This window comes from Euleptes europaea, chromosome 6 (assembly GCF_029931775.1).
Source record: "Euleptes europaea isolate rEulEur1 chromosome 6, rEulEur1.hap1, whole genome shotgun sequence".
Classification (NCBI taxonomy): Eukaryota; Metazoa; Chordata; class Lepidosauria; order Squamata; family Sphaerodactylidae; genus Euleptes; species Euleptes europaea.
Window position 1 is genome coordinate 80,354,661 of NC_079317.1, and position 19,600 is coordinate 80,374,260.

Consider the following 19,600-nt stretch of genomic DNA (forward strand, 5'->3'; position numbering starts at 1 on the left):
TCTTCCTGTGACTCTAATTTCAGCTACTGTAACGTGCTCCATGTTGGGCTTGTCATGTGGAGAGGGAGGCTGGAGCCGTCCTCCCCATCCCAGCTCGCTGTGCGCGTGCTTGGAGCATTCACACAGCGAGCTGGGAAGGTTCCAGCCTCACACTCACACCCCACGCTACAAGCTTTCCTCCCCATCCCAGCCTCGCTGTTCAAGCGCTTGAAGAGTGCACACAGCGAGCTTGGACGGCTCCAGCCTTCCCCCAGACCCCGCCCTCCTCAGGCCCCACCCCCAAAACCTCCCGCCGGTGGCAAAGAGGGACCTGGCAACCCTATTAAGATATGAACAGGGCTTATATCAGCTCTTACTAAGTAATCTTTCAACCCCTGAAACGTAACATTTTATATGCTGTGAAATATAGACCATTTCTGAAAATATTATATGGTTTTTTCCAGTTATGAAAAAATTAACATTGATATAGGGTACAGGGAGAAACAAGGAGAGCTCAAATAAAATTCACACACATACACACACGACATTTTGAGATTTTAAAAGGATTTAGATGTATATCTTAACCCATCATATTTTCTCTATCAGAACAATCAGTGTACCAATGTCTACCTATTCCCCCATTAGCACTTGAAAGAGCCCCCCTCCAAAGGTGCCAGTACTCTGTACTATACCATTACAAACAAAACAAAACAACCCTGAGAACAATGTGAGCGTGGTCCTGGTAAAACTGCCTCAACAGTCACAACAATCTTGCAGTAGTCTTACATGGTGCATTCCATAGGTAAAATTTCAAGGTGGGTTTGGTATCCTAATGCAAGACAGAAGATTTATGCAAAAATTTCCACATTTCATTACCCCAGTGAAAATGTTGAGAAGACTTAATCATATGTATGTATTTGGCATTTGCTGATTCCCCCCCCCCAATTCTAGCACACAAATTTTTGAATGAGGATTTTTTAAAATCAGAGTTCAAACTCATATTTTGAATGCGTACCTTTCAACTCCAAATTAAAAATCACGATGCTTTAGATTAGTGTGCATTACGTAATTGTTTTGACTCGGTCAGTTTTCATAAATTGTGAATTTTCAAACACTATCACTGCATGTTATCTGTAAAATGCTATGCGGCCATGAAAACCTTCAAGATGCTGACTAATATTAAATACTATTTAATTCCAGGGACCAGATACTATCAAATCTCATCTGGTTTTCTTGTTTTCAAAAAGTCTTCTGAAGTTGCCTTGGTTTTTTAGAAGCTTTTTAGGGCAACCTCCATTTAAAAAAAAACAAAAAACCCTGAAGGGTAGTTTTCTCATTTCTACTGATCCTCCTTTACAGTGGGCAATGTTAGTGCTTCTATGACATAGTCATTTGACATTAAACAATGGTAAGGGCCAACACTTCCCCATGTGCCACCTGGAAGATGCCCCAGAATCTTGTACAATGTTCAAGGATTCTCTGTCAATCACACAGAGAGGCTCTTTGATGATAATTGCTGGGGACAGCATTCTTTACAAGTAGACAAGGGGAGGGGTTGTGGCTCAATGGTAAATCATGTGCTTTGCATGGTACAGAAAAGCCTGCATTCAGTCCTCTTCACTGTCTGATAGCAAGCCTTGGACCCTTCCTTTTCTGAGGCCACAAAGTGATGCTGTCAGTCAGTGCAGAAAACACTGATCTAGAAGTACCAGTGGTTTGACAGATACATGTATTCACAGGAAGCTGAATAAACTCTATACCTATACCAGTACGCACCATCTGTCAACATTGTCAAATATTATATAACATTGCATGTTAACTGAAAAATACCAATTTTTAAGATGTCAAATATGAAGGGGTGTCAAATACTGATAGAAAACACCCAGACATTATTCACAGAGCATACAAGCCCTTAAATGGAGCAAGGGAGAACAGTGTTGTAAGCCACTTTTGGTCCCATTGGGAACAGAAGCAGGGTATAAATATATACATGAAAATATATACATGAAAAACTTTGGAAAATACTTGGTGCCAGAATTTACCAGGAAGAATTTTAAGGAAATTTTGTAGAACTATTATGAATTCTGTACCAGCCTCGTGTATTGACAAGAAGCAGTAGGTTCTTGTATCAACTGTTCTTTGGCAGTTTCTGTGTTTATTTACCCAGGTGTCTTTCTTTGTGCACTTTATTGAAGAGTGTGTGAACTTCCTTAGGGTGGGTGGGAAAGGATACATACGGCAGTTTCACACAAACTAGAAGTGAGCCTCCTTTTGATGTTGGTGCAGCCTTCCAGGTGTTTGTTAAATAAAAGCAGATTCCATCAGCAGAAAGTAGTGTTTGTGAAGGAATTAAAATGCCTGCATTGTCATTCTAAGTATAGCAGCAACAGTCCTATGCTTTGCATTTTTTTTAAAAAAAACCTACTTCACACTGCTCTGTAGAGTATGCTGAGTATGCATTGAGCTGCTAGAACACCACATGGTAAAACATGGGCAATCAGACCCTGATTGTATGGAGTACTTCAGCACCATTACAGGAGTTTGAAGTCAGTTATTTCACATTTTGTATGTGTTCCTATATAGCACTGAAACACACACACACACAAATGCTTGTAGAAAGCATTTCCTTTTTCCTTTTGGTTATAAAGGATGCTCTCTATCTGGAGAATAGCACCTTTCCCACATTCTCCCAGTCATGGTGATGCCAGTGTCACCTTCCATCACCATAACTGTCACAGCATCTCTTGCCCTTCTGTCTCTCATCCATCATAGCCCCGTAGAATAAAATCAGACTATAAAAATACCTGCTTACAATTACTCCCAAAAGATCTAGTTGAATCTGTACCCTTTGATCTACTAAGGATCAGTCAGTTATTTATCAATGTGGCACATAGCCAGACATATTACTAAGGATCTGTACATTAAACCTGATTAGGAGCATGGATTGGGCCACTCTGAACAAAAATTTCCTGGATAATTTCAGTTGCCCTGACCTGGATGGCCCAGGCTAGCCTGATCTTGTCAGATCTCAGAAGCTAAGCAGGGTCAGCCCTGGTTAGTATTTGGATGGGAGACCACCAAGGAATACCAGGGCTGCTGTGCAGAGGAAGGCACTGGCAAACCACCTCTGTTAGTCTCTTGCCATGAAAACCCCAAAAGGGGTCGCCATAAGTCGGCTGCGACTTGAAGGCACTTTACACACACACACAATTTCAGTTGCCCAAGCTTCCCTTGCACTCCTGGTTTCTTTTTTTTCTCTTTAAGGAGGCAGCAGCAGGAGAGGAGGGGATGCAATGGAATGAGGAGAGAGAGCCGGAGCTAGCTGGATTTTAGCATCCAGGGACTAGAATCACTTTCTACGTAAGTGTGGTGGTGGTGGAATGTGCCATCAAGTTGCAGCCATCTTTTGGTGACTCCATAGGGTTTTCAAGGCAAGAGACGTTCAGAGGTGGTTTGCATCTGCATAGCGACCCCACCAGAGCCGATCCTGCTGAGCTTCCAAGATCTGATGAGACTGGGCTAGCCTGGGCCATCCAGGTTAGGGCAAAATTAATGTAGGTTCAGGAAGACAACTCTAACTGGAGACTTGGCTCATCTGCCTCCTCTCTCCAACTTCTCAAATCTCCCCAATTTTCCGTCCCCCATTACACATCCTGTGAATCTGCTTCGTTTGTTTGTTTCAGGTTAGCGGTTTGAGAGAGACTGATGAAACAATTCAATAGGGCTTATTACCAGGTAACAGTTATTCCCAGATAATAGTTATTATTCTATTCATAGTAACAGAAAGCCAAGTGATTACTTATTCTTATATTTTTCTTTATATTTCTATATATTTCTTTATATTATTCTTATATTCTTATATTTGTCTTGTTAGAGTCATGGGGGAAGGGGGCAGGTAGAATTTTTTTTCCAGGGGCCTATGGTAACTCTTGGTAGCCATGTAAACAGATGTACGCATATACAGGCAGGTTGTGTGTGCATTCCCTGTAAATAGGACTACTGCAAAACATGAACTCAGTTTCAATAATGCCACAGCTATGCTGAAAAAGAACTGCAGCCCTGCTTAATCTCCGCATGTTATGGACTAATGGGGGAAAGAGGTGAGAGGCTGCCTTCTGCAAGCTGCTTGGACAAGCTTTCCTAAAATTCAGCACAAGGCTCTTTAATATGGGGGAATTGCTACCATCAATGGCTGGGATCCACCAGTATGCTGGATTCCATCCAAATACCTTCCCCATTACTACCAGTCTAGATAGTGAATGGCTGTATATGTTCAAGTCACAGCTATTCCTTAATACCGTATATACTCGCGTATAAGCCGAGTTTTTCAGCCCAAAAAAAGGGCTGAAAAAGCCGAACTCGGCTTATACGCGGGTCAATACGGTAGGGGAAGGGAGGGGGAGGGGGGAACTTACCACCATCACCGCCATCGCCCGCGCACCTTTCCCCGGCCGGCAGCAGTCTTCTGGGCCGGCAGGAGGCCCCTGCCGGCCGCGCCGCTGCCGCCCACGTGCCCGGGCACCTTCCTCCCGCCGGCAGGGGCCTTCCTGGGCCGGCAGGAGGCCCCTGCCGGCCGCGCCGCTGCCGCCCACGTGCCTGGGCGCCTTCCTCCGGCCGGCAGGGGCCTTCCTGGGCCGGCCGCGCCACCGCCGCCCATGCACCCAGGCGCCTTCCTCCGGCCGGCAGCGGCCTGGAGGGGCCTCCTGCCAGCCCAGGAAGGCCGCTTCGCCGCCGCTTCGCCACCTCTCCGGGTGAGTAGGGGGTTCAGGGGCTCTTCCCCCTCCCCCCTTGGATGGCACTGGGGTTGGGGTGGGTTGGGGTGGGTCGGGAGGGCCTGGGAGGCCGGCAGGAGGGCGACCTGGGGCAGGGGCCCTGCGCTCTAAAATGGCGGCCGCCATTTTAGAGCGCAGCATTGCCGGTAAAGGGAATTTCTTATTGACCCTCGGCTTATACGCGGGTCAATAAGAAATTCCCTTTTCTGGCCTCAAATTTGGGGGGTCGGCTTATACTTGGGTCGGCTTATACCCGAGTATATATGGTAAGAACAATCAGTTACATGGTGAGTTACATGTATTTTTTCACACAACACATAGTTAAATTGTGGAACTCCCTGTCCAAGGATGTGGTGATGGCTGCCAACTTGGAAGCCTTTAAGAGGGGAGTGGACATATTAATGGAGGAAAGGAGTATTCATGGCTATTAGTTAAAATGGATACTAGTCATGCTGCATACCTATTCTCTCTAGTATCAGAGGAGCATGCCTATTATATTAGATGCTGTGGAACACAGGCAGGATGGTGCTGCTGCACTCGTCTTGTTTGTGGCTTCCTAGAGGCAGCTGGTTGGCCCCTGTGTGAACAGACTGCTGGATTGGATGGTCCTTGGTCTGATCCAGCAGGCCTTTCTTATGTTCTTATGACTTTTTTTTTTTTTACTGGTGACATTCCGTTTACTAATACAGCTTGCTTCAGAAGCCAGTGCAGTGGAGAATAAGGTAAATGAATGTAAAATAGGGCAGATGGAACATTCAGCCCTGTATAATAGGAGGACGGGGCCTCAGGCTGCCATCCTTGATATGAAGGCAGTGGGGTTGCAAAAACATCTCTGTTTTCATTTGTAAAGTGTGAAGGATGCGTTCTCTCTACCTTGAAAGACAATGGCCCAAATCAAATATTACTTGCGCTATGAGGTTAATGCTTCTGCACTCTCCAGTACTTCACCAGTCTATGAACATCAAGCGCATCAATGAAATTATTCCTCCCGTGCCAGTTTCATTTGGTCTTAAGGCAACACTGGCGTGGGAAGTATCACATAGTGGAGCAACAACAAACACCTATCTTCCTGAGCATAATGGCTTATTCTTTTAACATCAAAAACTTCAGGGCAGGTAACTTGGGTTGGAAAAGAAATATAAAAATAACTTAACTGAAATCTTTTCAGTTTCTTGAGTTTGTGCAGGCCCATCACACTTGTAGGTTACTGGTAAGCAAAGTGAAGTGATTTCTCTTCTACCCTCCACTAAACCTGCTTCTACTGTTGCCTTCTGGGTTAACCTCTTAAACAGGCAGTGTACAACAAGAAGAAGCCACTAGAATTGCATGCATGTGTGAGGTATTCCAATCTGTGAGGATATCAGGTAGGACTTTGCCTTCTGCTCTCCTCCTAATTCCGGCCTGCTGCACAAATTTTCCTTACATTCTGCACTCCCCCTGCTTGCCTGGTATCTCCAAACCTTATCCCTCCTCCAAGCAAATCTACCTCAAGGTCCTCCTCCTGCTGCCTGCCTACCCAGATGCCTTGCCCTCCTTGTGCCATCAAATGTCAGTGTGCCTTTTACTTGTCCTACTATTCTTCAAGCTAAGTGGCTGCAGTTTTGTCTGTGCTATTGATTGGAATCTTTTCTATCAGTTCTTACATAGACTTTAAAGTTAAATATGTCTGCTTTTCATTACCTGTGAAAAGGAAGGGAATGTCTTTATTCTATCTAACTATAATTTTATGGTGTGGGTGTCCTAAGGTCAGGGCCGGATTTAGGTTTGATGCGGCCCTAAGCTATTGAAGGTAATGGGGCCCTTTATATGTCCAGCTATCCTTTGTCAACAACAAATTGTCGCTGTTTTTTGTGTTGAATATATGCTATATGGTAATTTATGGACCTAATAGGTATCTAAAGCCATTTGCTGTATGTAGGTTTTATTTTATTTGTTTTTAATCTTATATTTTGGAAATGTACATCCAGTTTTTTTCCCTTTAATTTTTTTGGGGCCCCCCAAGAAAGTAGGGCCCTAAGCTATAGCTTGTTTAGCTTATACGTAAATCCGGCACTGCCTAAGGTACTTTTGCCTAATTTGTATGGAAACCCATGAAAATACAGACCTGAGGGGGAAAAGGGTCCTGATCTTCCATTGAAACTAATGACAAAATAGAAACTAATGACAAAATAGAATTTTGACAATGAAACAAAAATGATGAAAGAAACAATACTGAAACAAAACCGTATGAAACAACCCAATAATGAAACAGTCCTCTTTGTATTTAATAAACTAAAAGAAACAAAAAAACTCCAATGTCCAACGTTTTGTCAAAGAAAATGTGATAGTGCGCAGGACTTACCATCTTTCATTTTACCAATTATCCACCAACAATTGTATATAAAATCAGTTAAGGTCTCTCTCACTCTCTCTTTTTTTTAACCGCACCTTGATCTGCAGAAATCATTGGGTAAAATTTTTACAGCATGGAAAAATTGTATCTCTTGCAAATGTCTGCATACCAAACAGACTATAAAGGCACAGCTACAATGGTGTGTTGACATGTGAGCAGCCAAGAAAATAGCGAGCTCAAGAAAACTAAGAAATATGCCTTTAGACCAGGGGTGTCGAACATAAGGCCCGAGGGCCGGATGAGGCCCCTTGAGGGCTCTCATCCGGCCCACGAGCCAGCTGAGGCGGCCGTCCCCTCCACTCCCAAACTGGGCTGTTAAATAAAAGAAAATTGTACCTTTACAATTACCGTATTTTCTTTTATTTAACAGTCTTGGATAAATAAAAGAAAATACTGTAATTGTAAAACACTGTAAAATAATATCATTAATTGGCTTTACCTGTGTCTGCTATAAAGTTTATCTCTCCGGTATCTGGCATTAAATTTTATGGTAGACATGGCCCGGCCCGACCAAGTGACATTTATGTCATATTCGGCCCTCGCAATAAATGAGTTCGACACCCTTGCTTTAGACTAAAGCTGGAGTATTCCAGAGCTGGAACAAGGCTGACTACCAGGAGCCAAAGAAGAGTGAGGCATGTGTCTAGAGGTGGAACAGGGTATTTGTTGTGGCTGAGAAAATCACTGCCAGGGAACTGTTTATAATGCTTTGGAAATATGTTATCTTCAGTGCTCCCTGAGATAAAGATGAAATACACTCCCTTTTCATACTGGTGCCCATTTTTAAGTTCATCTGAGTGGGCATTGATCTAGAGGGGGAGCATGTTCTGTCTTTTGTCAGGAAGAGCTGAAGACAGTATATTCCCAGGAATGCTTTTACTCAGAAATGAGTTCCCAAGCATGTATACTTAATGCATAGTGTCATTTACGGTAAGTAGTGCTAATGTGCCATGAATTGTGTGATTTATACCTGCACGATACATGGCAAAGGGACCTTACTATTTCCTTTGCCATTTGTTGTAATTTATCTATGTGCTCTCATATTTTCAAAGTCCATCACTTGAGTATATTTTTGTGTTTGGAAACCCTTTTCTATTGGTGAATGTTAAAATCTAATCACCGTTGCTCATTGTTTATGATAGGTATACTATATGTGTACCTTGAAGTGTTCAATTCTCTACTATCTGATCTGTTGTGGGAAGCTTTTAATTATTGAAAAGTAACATTTGGGTATAGCTTGGGAATGAACTCGACTCCTAAATATGCATCTCAGAAGTGTTTCATGAATATGATATTACTGAATGAATAATGCAACAATTTTATGTTACAATATTGCAAAATCATAAAAAGAAAGTCTACTTTTCTTCTCTCCTGTTTTCTTCTTTTCCTTGAAACTCCATACACAGTCAGGAGAAACCAGTAAAAATCTTTATATAAGTAACATTCTATTCCCTACTGCCAAACATTTTTATGTATTTTGAAATACAGGATGTTCCTAGCTCTTGTATATCTCACAGATGTTTCATAGGGAAATATATAAATGATATAATGGAATGGGAAAAATCCATACAAGTGTGAACAGTATCTCATAGTAATTTATCTGCTGTTATAGAAATGGACTGATTTAAGGTTATTGTGGAATCATACTACCTTTTGTATTGACAGTGTCATAGGTAAAATATAAATCAGTGCACATTACATATGCACTAGAGAATATATTGTTTTGAGCTTGTGTCATACTGATTACAGAATTTAAACAAGTAGTTCTTTTCAACTGTGTGAATCGAGTTAGGTTACCAGGAGTTCTCAGTCATACAATAGGACATCTGCCAACACGATTGGGGCTCATAATCAACTCGTTAGACATTGCCAAGAGTCTCAACTAAACATTCAAAAGGTTGCTTCTTATAAACTTTGCTGGAAGAGTAGTTGGTTGCGGGGGACTGCAGGAGCTGTAAAGATAATTTGCATTTCCCCCAGATTAATGGTTTGCACTAGAATAGTTATGCCTAAATGATGGGGGAATTAGTGGAATCCAGGAGGGCCAGTGGTTGATGTGGGACAACAATAATAACAACAACACTACTACTACTAATAATAATAACAATAATTTATATGGTACTTTAAAGCATTAAGTGCTTCACATACACACTAATTCTTATAATTAAGATAGATCAGAACACAAGAAGTTGGGGAAGGGGGGAGACTAAGACTTTGCCTAAGTTCATCTAAAAGTTTCATAGCAGAGATGAGATGTGGACCACGGATTTTGTGGGTCACAGCTCAGTCTCTGGACCATTGTTCTACATAGACCAATACATACAAAGACTAATTTGGATCTTTGGATCCAGTGAACTTTTGTCGACAACAGAATTTCTCTGGAAACGGGGAGTGCAGTCTGGACCCCTGCTACGGCCGGCCGATAAAATGCCACTGACATCACCTTTAACCTCTTCTGCCAACAGCATCTGATTAATTCAGGCTATTTCTGTAATTACCAACTCCTGCCCTTTCCCACTCATTAAATATTTAAAGTGTAACGCTTGCATTTGATGCTTTTCAAGAGGGAAATATACTCCTTGCTATGTCATTCCTTTGAGCTTTCTCACAGCGATCTCTTTTTGGTAAAGAAGAATGTTCGCTATAGAACTACCAGCTTCTTTTTAACAAGCCATCACAGTTCGATATCAACAGTGTTTTGCATGGTTGACAAGCTGTACTGTGGATGATTTTGTAGCAGATGTTATTTATCTAGTAAGAATACAGTAGATTTTCAGGAAAGTGGCAATGGAGATGATAGTAGTATATGAAAAAATGTAACACATAAATCAGACCTCAGATATATAGTAAGTGTGATAAGATCCAACTATTACAGACTGGTATAATCTTTTACTGTAACTGCCAACACGATTAGGAGGAAAAGGTGAGAGATTTAGTCCTTTGCTGACATATTTCGATTACTATGTATACATATTTTTTCACTCTTTGTAAATGGATTTTATTATGCTTAATTTTATTCATTTATAGTAGATATATGTCCACCTTTTTCCCGACTAACTCAGGACCCTAAGCGGTAATATAAAATATAATAAAACTGTATAGGATCACACAAATGAAAAAATGAAAAGAAAAAAAACATTAAAAAGTACATTAAAATTGCCATTCTAAAAAACACCTTATACACACTGGAAAAACATTCTTTTTAACACAAGTATTAGAAAACAAACAAACTCTCATTTGGTGTAATGAAAAACAGCTGTGATTACTATGCTATTAATGTATGAAGTTTGTTTCTGCACTAAGAACATGTCTGTCTGTGATGAAGTAAATGTTCTCCAGTGAAAGCTCACTGTTCGTGTCCTCCTACACACAACTGTAACACTTCACTTCAGTGCTTCTCCGGGACAGTTTTCCTTCACAAGAATGCATAGGACATCTGTTGTGCTAATATATTACATTGGCTAGAATTAAAAAAACAACACACACACCCAAAAGGTGAAAATAATAGATGGAGGGGAATTATATCTTCACTGAAAGAAAACTGTCAGTGGTAAGATGCTGTACTTTGGGATATTGTTTACCAATGTGCAGGTGACAAGGTCTTAAGAAGTCAAAGTTGTACCTCCAAAAGAGGTTTGTTTTTTGATGGACAGGTGCTACAATGTCTATATAGTCTTTTTTACCCTATGAATTTGTTGCTATGTTGTATGTTTGTATGGATGAGTATCAGTGAGTGGTAATCATGGGCTGGGGGAATCTCCTGACCCTCCTAACCAGCTCCTCCTGACCCTCCTAACCAGCTACATCTCTCATTGCAATAGGAGTGTGAAAGGTAAATTTGATTGTTCAAGTTCCCAAACAAACATGGCGACCCTAACACTGCTCCTTCCATAATCATTTTCTGTTGACATCCACAGGCAGGATGGTGCTGCTGCTGCACTCGTCTTGTTTGTGGCTTCCTAGAAGCACCTGGTTGGCCCTGTGTGAACAGACTGCTGGACTTGATGGGCCTTGGTCTGATCCAGCAAGGCCTTTCTTACATTCTTATGACTGATCCTACCTTTGGTCACACCCATTCTTAAATGAAAAATAATGAAAATGGGGAAGATATCAAAAAGAAATAAGTGATCAACCATATCAAAGGCACTTCTGCAAGCCCAGCAGTACCAGTGTTAACCCAGAGAAGCCCAGCAGAACCAAGTTAGGTAAGGGTGCATTTTTGCAAGGACAGCACAACCAATGGCAATCTGCAGAAGCCCAGCAGAACAATCTAAAGTAAGGGAGGGGGGCACTTTTGCATGCCCAGAAGAACAAATGGCATTGACAATCTACAGAAACCCAGCAGAACCACAAGCCTGTCAGACCCAACTGGCCTGTGACAACTGCCTCCTTCCCCTCCCTCGAGTTGCCTGGGAAACCTTCAGAGGAGGGAAAAAACAATCCTGCAGACCTTTAACTACTGTTATCCTGAACTCCCGAATGAAACACAATTTTTTTCAGGTTTATTTGGGTTCAGAATAACTGGCTATAGAAGGAGATTCTCTAATGTGCATTGGGCTAAAAAATATCCAAAAATACCTTTAAGATATTTTAATATACCTTTAAGGTATTTTAAGGTTTTTTTTAGGGTATTTTTGGGCTCAGCTATCCTGAACACTGGACGGAAGGCAGCATGGTACAGCCCAGTCTTGTCAGATCTGAAAGTTAAGCAGAGTCGATACTTGGAAGAGAGACCTCTTAGGAAGATTCTGCAGAGGAAAGGATCGGCAAACCACCTGTGTTTCTCATTTGCCTTGAAAACCCCTTACTGGGGTTACTATAAGTCGTCTGTGACTTGATTGCCCTTTACGCATACACACACACACACAAACACACATCCCTACTTTGTTATCAGTAAAGGGGACTAGATTCTGGAATGTGCTCTTATGGACAGGTGTGAAACTATCATACTGAGTTAACACCTGGAATATTTTTCTTGATTATTGAATAGGCATTTCAGTCAGTATGTTCTATTGGACTTTTAACATTTTTGTGATTCACTTGTATAGAGATGGGGTGATACATTTGTATACAGATGAGGTTTCTTTCAGTGTTTTTTTTTCTTCCTCTGATTTTGGACTAGAGGCTTTGAGCAGGCAGCAATCTGGGAACACTCAAGGAATAATCTAACGGGGGGCGATGCAGGAGTGATGGGGAAGAAGGACTTGATCTGCATGCCAAGGAGATCAAGTACTTCCCCTTTTATTGCAGCCTGCATAGTAGATCAATATTTAGAAAGCCCTGCTCAGGACCGACTAAACCCTTTGCTCCAGATCACCTTACTTGGGTTCAGTTTGCAAAGTCCATAGAGGAACTGTTTGATAAGTATAATTTTAAAAATGCTCCTCACTTTCCATACTGTTCTAGAATTAATTTCTTTTCTGCTTGAATGCATTTCACGAACACTGTGTTTTCATGTCTTCAACAGGGCGAGCATTGTGCAAAAGAGAATTATTTATTTTCAAGATGAAGGATCTCTCACCAAGAGGCTATGTGAACAAGGTATGATAAACATAATTCATTTCCCTCTCTCTGATTGCATTCTCCCCTTCCTAATTTGATCCGCTAAAATAGGTAATCAAAGTACAGCTCAGACACGTCTTGGCATTTCTATTTGGTGGTTTGGATTACAAAGCAGTTGAAGCTAAGCAGTTTAAAATCCTATTGATTTCAATTGGAGAAAGAACTCCTGTTGAAATCAAAACTATTTAACTTTGGCTTTCTTTTAAAGCAGGTTACATCACAGCCTGAAGGCTATCTTGTGAAATTGAAAACAAAATACTACCCCCACCTGCCTTTCTTTGCTAATGTCATGGAATGGAATTGTGTTCCAGGCCTATCTAACTTTGTCCCCCTCCATTTTCACACTGTCAACAGCTAGCCCCCTGGCTCATCTGTGTAGACCTTGGCTTCATTGATGTCTATTCTTCAGTGGGACATATTTCCCAAGTGTGCTGCAATTCTAATTGTATTTTAGGGATGCCAACTTCAGGAGGGTAAATTCCTGGAGATTTGGGGAGAAACCTGGGGAGGACAGGGTTTGGGGAGGGATAGTGGGTTATAATGCCACAGAGTCCTTTCTCAAAGCAGCCATTTTCTCCAGCAGAACAGATCTCTGAAGTCTGTAGATCAGTTGTAATTCTAGGAGATTTCCAGGGCCGAGCTACAGGATGGTAACCTTAGTACTTATGTTGAAGCAAGCAATAGAACTTATTTCCAAGTAAACAGAGGGCGAAAACGCACAGTTGCTTTAGCCTCCTTTTCCCCCTGTTTCAGCCAGGATTCAGCCAGGATCGAACGCATGCTTTTCGCTGAACCTGCGTTCGATCCTGGCTGAAACAGGGAATAAAGGAGGCTAAAGCGACCATTCATTTTTGCCCAGAGTTAGGGTTAGGCTCAGGCAGTCAATCCGTATGGAACCAGCAGTTCCAAAATCATTATGACAATCGTGACTTTGTGCACTCCCAGGAGCAACATATAAAACAATATATGTCAAAACAAGAATATAATTACAAGAGTCTGCCACAGCCTTCTTTGCATCTATGCTGCCACACAGTCTGGCATTGTGTGCCAAAAATGATACTACACATGTGCATACACAGAGACAGGGCAATAAGCATCACATGGAGACCAGGGAGACCACGGACAAGGACGACCAACTGCCTGAAAGCTCAGAGGGAAAGCACATTGCAGTAGGAAACAGGAAGTGCAGGATCAGTTCTTACCATTGAGGAAATGTACTCATGACAGTGCCAACCATCCTGCAGGCAATAATAATTTTGTAGGTAAAGGGAGCAGCTTCAGAATGGGATTCTAAACACCTGAAGGATCCAGATGGCTATGTCAATGGTAACTGAATCTGTAAGAGTTCTCAAGCTCTTAAAATAGATGTTAAAATAGAAATAAAGTCAATCAAAACAAATGAAACGGACAAGTGGGATCAGAATTTCATTTTCATAGTGAGTATTTCCCATCTGGAAGGCATTGAGACCATTGTTACAAAACAAAGTTTTCCAAGGAGGAATGTTTACAAATAATAAAATGTGCTTCATAATGAATCTATGTTTTGAAGAGGAAGTTCAGCCTTGTATTGCCCCATTTCAGCATAAAGTGCTGAAAATAGGCTGTCAATTAATATAATCACATAGGTTGTATAGAATGCTTAACCCCCTATAATCAAAGCCAGCCTGGCTATAGTTTGCATTTAAAAAGATGTGATTTCTATGACGGCTACTCTGATGCTCCACTGAAGTGGTATAGCAAGTCAGAGAAGCGGTTGTAGGAGTCCCAGAGTAGGCATAAAGGCACAATTGGAACTTTCACTTACCCTTGCATGCCAGACCTTCCCTTATATTAGGGTTCCCAGACCCCCACTGGGGTGGGGATATTCCCAGCTCGGGGCCCCTCCCCTTGCTCTGATCAGCTGGCTGGCAGGGGGGCTTACTGGCAGCAAACAGAGGCCTAGGCCTAGTCCCTCCATCACGGCAACTTCACTTCTGGTGCACACTGGAAGTGATGTCATCACCTCACTGGTGACATGGGGATGCTCTGGTATTTGGGCAAAACCTCTATGGTAAAAATGACTTCTGCTGTAGAGTTTTTACCCAATACTAGAGTGTTCCTGCATTGCCAGTGATGTGAAAGTGTTACTTCCGTTGTGTACCAGAAGTGACATTGTCATGTAGCTGGGGACGGTGGTCTAGGCCTCTGTTTGGTGTTGGTAAGTCCCCCCCACCCCCCTGCCAGTAGCCAGGAGGTACCTGGCGACCTTATCTTATGTGGATTATGTATGCTGCACAGAAGTATTTGTATACTTGTTGTAGTCAGGAGAAGGGTGGAGGCAAGGACAACACTAGTCTTAATCACAGCAGCCTAATGGATATGTGAGCAGCCAAGGATGCGGTAAGTCACTACAACTATTCATTCCTTATTATATATGTAGTGTTTCGATGGATCGTTGAAAGACCACAGAGGCCTGGCTTCACCGACTGAGCCTTTAATGCAAGCAACTGGCAACAACTGTAACTCCTCCCTTAGTTTTCTGACCTCTGACCAGAACTCACATTTCCGGCTTCTCACTGATGAGACACAGTCTTGTTACAGCTCCCTCTGTTCTTCAGTATAACTATATATTCTAACATTAAGAGATTTCTTGACTACCTGTAAGCAAATGTTGTAAGCTGGGCATTGGCTCATGCTTTAACTGCTACAGCTGTGCTGCTAAAGCAGCTTTATAGGACCAGGGAACCAATCGTGTTCTACCTTGATCCTTGTCATTTGCTTGGGAGTAAGTCCCATTGATTTAATGTGAATTGAACCTGGGATAACAAGAAGAAGTCCAGTTTGCTTTGGCGGGCAATTACAATACACTCCTTCCCAACTATTCCCAGAGAGGAGAGTTGCCTGGAAAATTGAACAGGTGTTCTGCAGATCTAAGCCGGTTGCTATTTCTATGATCACAGAAGGACTTTTTGGAGATTTTGCAATCTTAGAAATTACAGTGGGAGCATATCTGTTGACTGCCATTTATTTAATAAATAGCTTTCAGCAATCTTTGTACCCATGGATTGTCAAGCAGGATGGTGCGAACCATCCAAAGGCTTCTTGGCCTTCAATATACCTGCACAGATGTGCACTTAAATTTGTGTCCTTAAGTTTGCCATAGGATTTTCATTCTTTGGAAATACTCTCTTGAATAAAAGGTAGGGTCAACATGCAGATTTTGAAGAAAAGTGCAAGAGAATATCTTTGCAGGAAGCTTTCTCTCCATGCCTGTATAATCAATCAGTTGCAAACAGTTTAATTTAAGAGAATGATTTCTTCATGCTCTCTTCAATGAAGTTTTCAGTAGAGCAGATACTTTGCACAGAAGCACAAATGCACATCCTTCTGATGTGCAACTCCTTTTGAATTTACATCCAAATAGCATAATTTTATGCATAAATCTTCCAGACCTCCATGGAAAGGAACACGAATTTCCTAGTGCAACAATGCAGAGATAATTGTTGTAGAATGATCTTACGCCTGCCCTCTTTCATTCTGCCAGTTTGGAAAAACAATCATGTGAACTCTGGGCTTCATCTTTTCTTAAACCCAAGAATGTTGGATTAGCATAATCGGGCCTTGACTTTGATAGGGTTTTTTAAAAAATACACTGAAGTGTGTGCTGCAAGATAGTTAATTGAATTTAATAAATGTGACATCTTTGACACTGGCCAGGCTTTTCACTTTCCTGGAACATTTAGAAATGCAGATTGCACTCATTTTCAGATAGCTTTTTATGCTATGAATGGAGAATATGCTCAATGAAGCTATCCGAGCGAGTTACATAAATGGAATAGAAACATCTGTTTCGTGTTCTTGGATACAGAAAAACAGAAAGAAGCATAAGGGGGCGCGGGTGCTTGCCATCTAGAATCGAAAGTATATTGTGGTAGTTTCCAGAAGAGGAAAACACGCCTTTTTAAAAATGCTGAAGCAACTCCTATTTAAAGAAGTAGCTTGTTAAATATTAGTATATACTAGTATGTTTTAAATCATGTTTTGGGTGCAAATCTTAATATAACCAGAGGTTGGCAAGTCAATGAATCAATTATTCAAATGTACAATGCCTGAAGTATTGCTCTGTTCTCATGGGATGAAACCATCCCCATTTCCACTTTGAAAATTGCTTGCTTGAAAGTGCCTCCAATGAATATTACCCTCATTACCAGAATTTTCCTTCTCATGCCCAAACTAAACATGTATCTACCCATTTATACCTAAAGCTGAGTAGATGTATTTTATTTCTGTAACAAAAATATGGGGCATGTATGAAGTGAGCTAAATTCTGATTCCTTTGCTGCCTGACCTTATTGTGCTCATATCTTTGCCCAGCTCCAATATTGGAAATGAGCAGTTACAGTGTGAAGATCAATTTTTATGTCTTAGCTTTTCACATTGCCAAAGGTGGCTTACAAATTTTAACTGTACAATTAGGGGCTCGTGAAACTCACCGGGGGGGGATGCCATCTTCCCCTTGCATGGGGGGAATTCTAACTCCCCCTCGCAGGGGGGAGGGATTCCATCTCCCCTTCAGGGGGGGAGGGGAGGAATGCCATCTCCCCCTTGTGAGGAGGACGAATGTTAAGCTCAAGACCTTTGGTCAAAGGAGCTAGTAAATAAATGGAATGGATTATGAACTTCCTATTCCTTCCAAAAGTTTGATGTTTAACACACACACAAAAAAAGGAACTGAGGCATTGAAACATGTTTGTGTGTGATATATAGGCAATCCATACAATGTATATAATGGGATAGTATAAAAATAAAAATATTTGATGGAGGTTTGACTTTTGAAAGCTCATCTCCCCCCCCCCCCCCACCAATCCTCTTAGTGTCTAAGTTGCTACTGGACTGGAATCTAGTTGTTCCCCCACAGACCCACATGGCAAGCCTCTGAAACTATTGTAACCTTGCATCTAAATCAGGGCATTGGATCCCGCTGACTTGCTACTCCCCCTGCTAAAAGTCAAAATGGTACCATGAAAAATAGTTCAAAACAAATGAAACCCCATGAAAATTTGGATAATAATTTCCCATGAACAGGCTGTTTCAAATGAGGTAGATTTTTGTAAAAAAAAATACATGCTCTGCAGCCATTTATCCCTCTAAGGTACATGCGAGGCCAGCCTTTTTCTGACTACTTTTCATGATTGTTTAAGAGAGAGAGAGTTTTTAAAAGCCTCATCTGACCATCCTTTAAAAGCCTTCAGACCTTCAGTCGCTCACTTGGTTCTGTCAAGTATTTCCCCACATGAAGACGGAGGTGACACAGTCCCATGAGCGGACTGTAGAACCTGTGACAGGGCAGGCTTGAATCAGCTTGAAACGGGACAACAGATGGTCCAGATGGGATTGGTAATAAATAGGGCTGTCACCTGACTACAGGATCAATTGTATAATTTAATTAATTAAGTTAAGTCTGCATACATTTGCATGTGAATAAACTATGGTTCTGGAGAAAAGCCTACATTCTGTGTTTTTAGATGATGCCTGCACCTGTGGCATCAAACGACATTTTAGAAGAGCCAGTTCCTTTCATGTAGGAGAGAATTTAAAACACTTTTGCTAAGATGACACCTACTATCTTTTTTAAAATTACTTATATTACAGATATATTTTTTTAAAATATGCTGCCGAATTCATTGGGGGCACATGTTAAATGTATTAAAAGGTTTTTAGTCATTTCATCTAACCTATTAGCTGATTTCTGTTTCAAGCTAAGCAGAGTTACACCTTTCTAAGCCCACTGACCTCAACTCTAGGCTTGACAGCCCCCCTCTGGAGGTGGGGGATCCCCCTCCCCCAGTGGGTGCTCCCCTGCTTCTGCTCAGCTGACTGATGGGGGGGAAAATGGTGGGAAACATGGGGAATATTGGCAGCATCCCAGCATCCTTACGACACTTCCCTTGTACCCAGGAGGGATGTCAGCGCATCAGCAGGGGGTGCTAGGATCACTCAAGCATTCGGGAAAAACACTGCAGTTAAACCTGATCAAGTAAGCAGGTAGTGACTTCAGTGCATTGTTGATAATGCCATTACTTTGTTGGTGAGAAACCTTGTTGCCAGTAAGGCCCCTTGCTGGTTGCTAGGCAGCACTACTTTGCCTGGAAACCCTACTCAACTCTGTTTAGGATGGCACTGTAAATGTTGTAGCCTTAGTAGTAAGGAAGATAAATCTTGTGCTGAGACAAGTAAAAATAGGTACTGTTGTTCTGTTGTTGGAGTCACCTTTGGTTTTTATAGTAGCATGCAACTATGACATTCCTGATCCATAATTATGTTTTAGAATGAACTAGTATGTTCTTAACCTATAGCTTGTAAACATTATCCAGTTGCTCCTGGATAATATGCCTTAGTGTCATAGAAGGCTATATAAGCATAAGGTTGGATCCAGTCAGCTTATTTGCTGGTGAAAAAAGAAGGAAGGGTCCTCTTTAACCACCTGGAGTTCATTGGAGCTCTGTGTACAAAAGCCATATGTGGTGGGAACAATAGTAATGAGGGTGGTTAGGCAAGACTGTCAGAAAAATATGGCAGGATCAAACCCATGAATTTCAAGTTCAAAATCAATGAGCAACTTCTGTAAAATTAAGCTACGTTAGAATGGACTAGATGCCATTGTCTTTGAAATGACACCTTGTTGGTACAAAGTGGTTGAATGAAACCATCATAGACGTGCTCAGACACACAATGTGTGCTTCAGTGAGGGCTAACAGCATAGCTGACCTACAGTGGTGGGTATAGATGGTGAGCCTTCAGGACCAGTATGCAATATTGTCTGCTTTATGAAGAACCAACACCTCTGTACGCTTACCTCTTCATCTTCTTTTTAAAGGCCTGCAGAGATTCCCAAAACAGTTTCTTCCCAGAAATA

At 41.7% G+C, this 19,600-nt stretch overlaps 1 protein-coding gene across 1 annotated transcript in view; it reads left to right on the plus strand.

Annotated features, from left to right (window-relative positions):
* Positions 1 to 19,600, plus strand: part of SPON1 (spondin 1) — a 362,076-nt gene that overhangs the window by 91,233 nt on the left and 251,243 nt on the right. Inside the window, exon 4 of the mRNA XM_056851935.1 lies at positions 12,611 to 12,684. Within this exon, the coding sequence (XP_056707913.1) occupies positions 12,611 to 12,684 (74 nt within the window). The remainder of the gene's footprint in view (positions 1 to 12,610; positions 12,685 to 19,600) is intronic.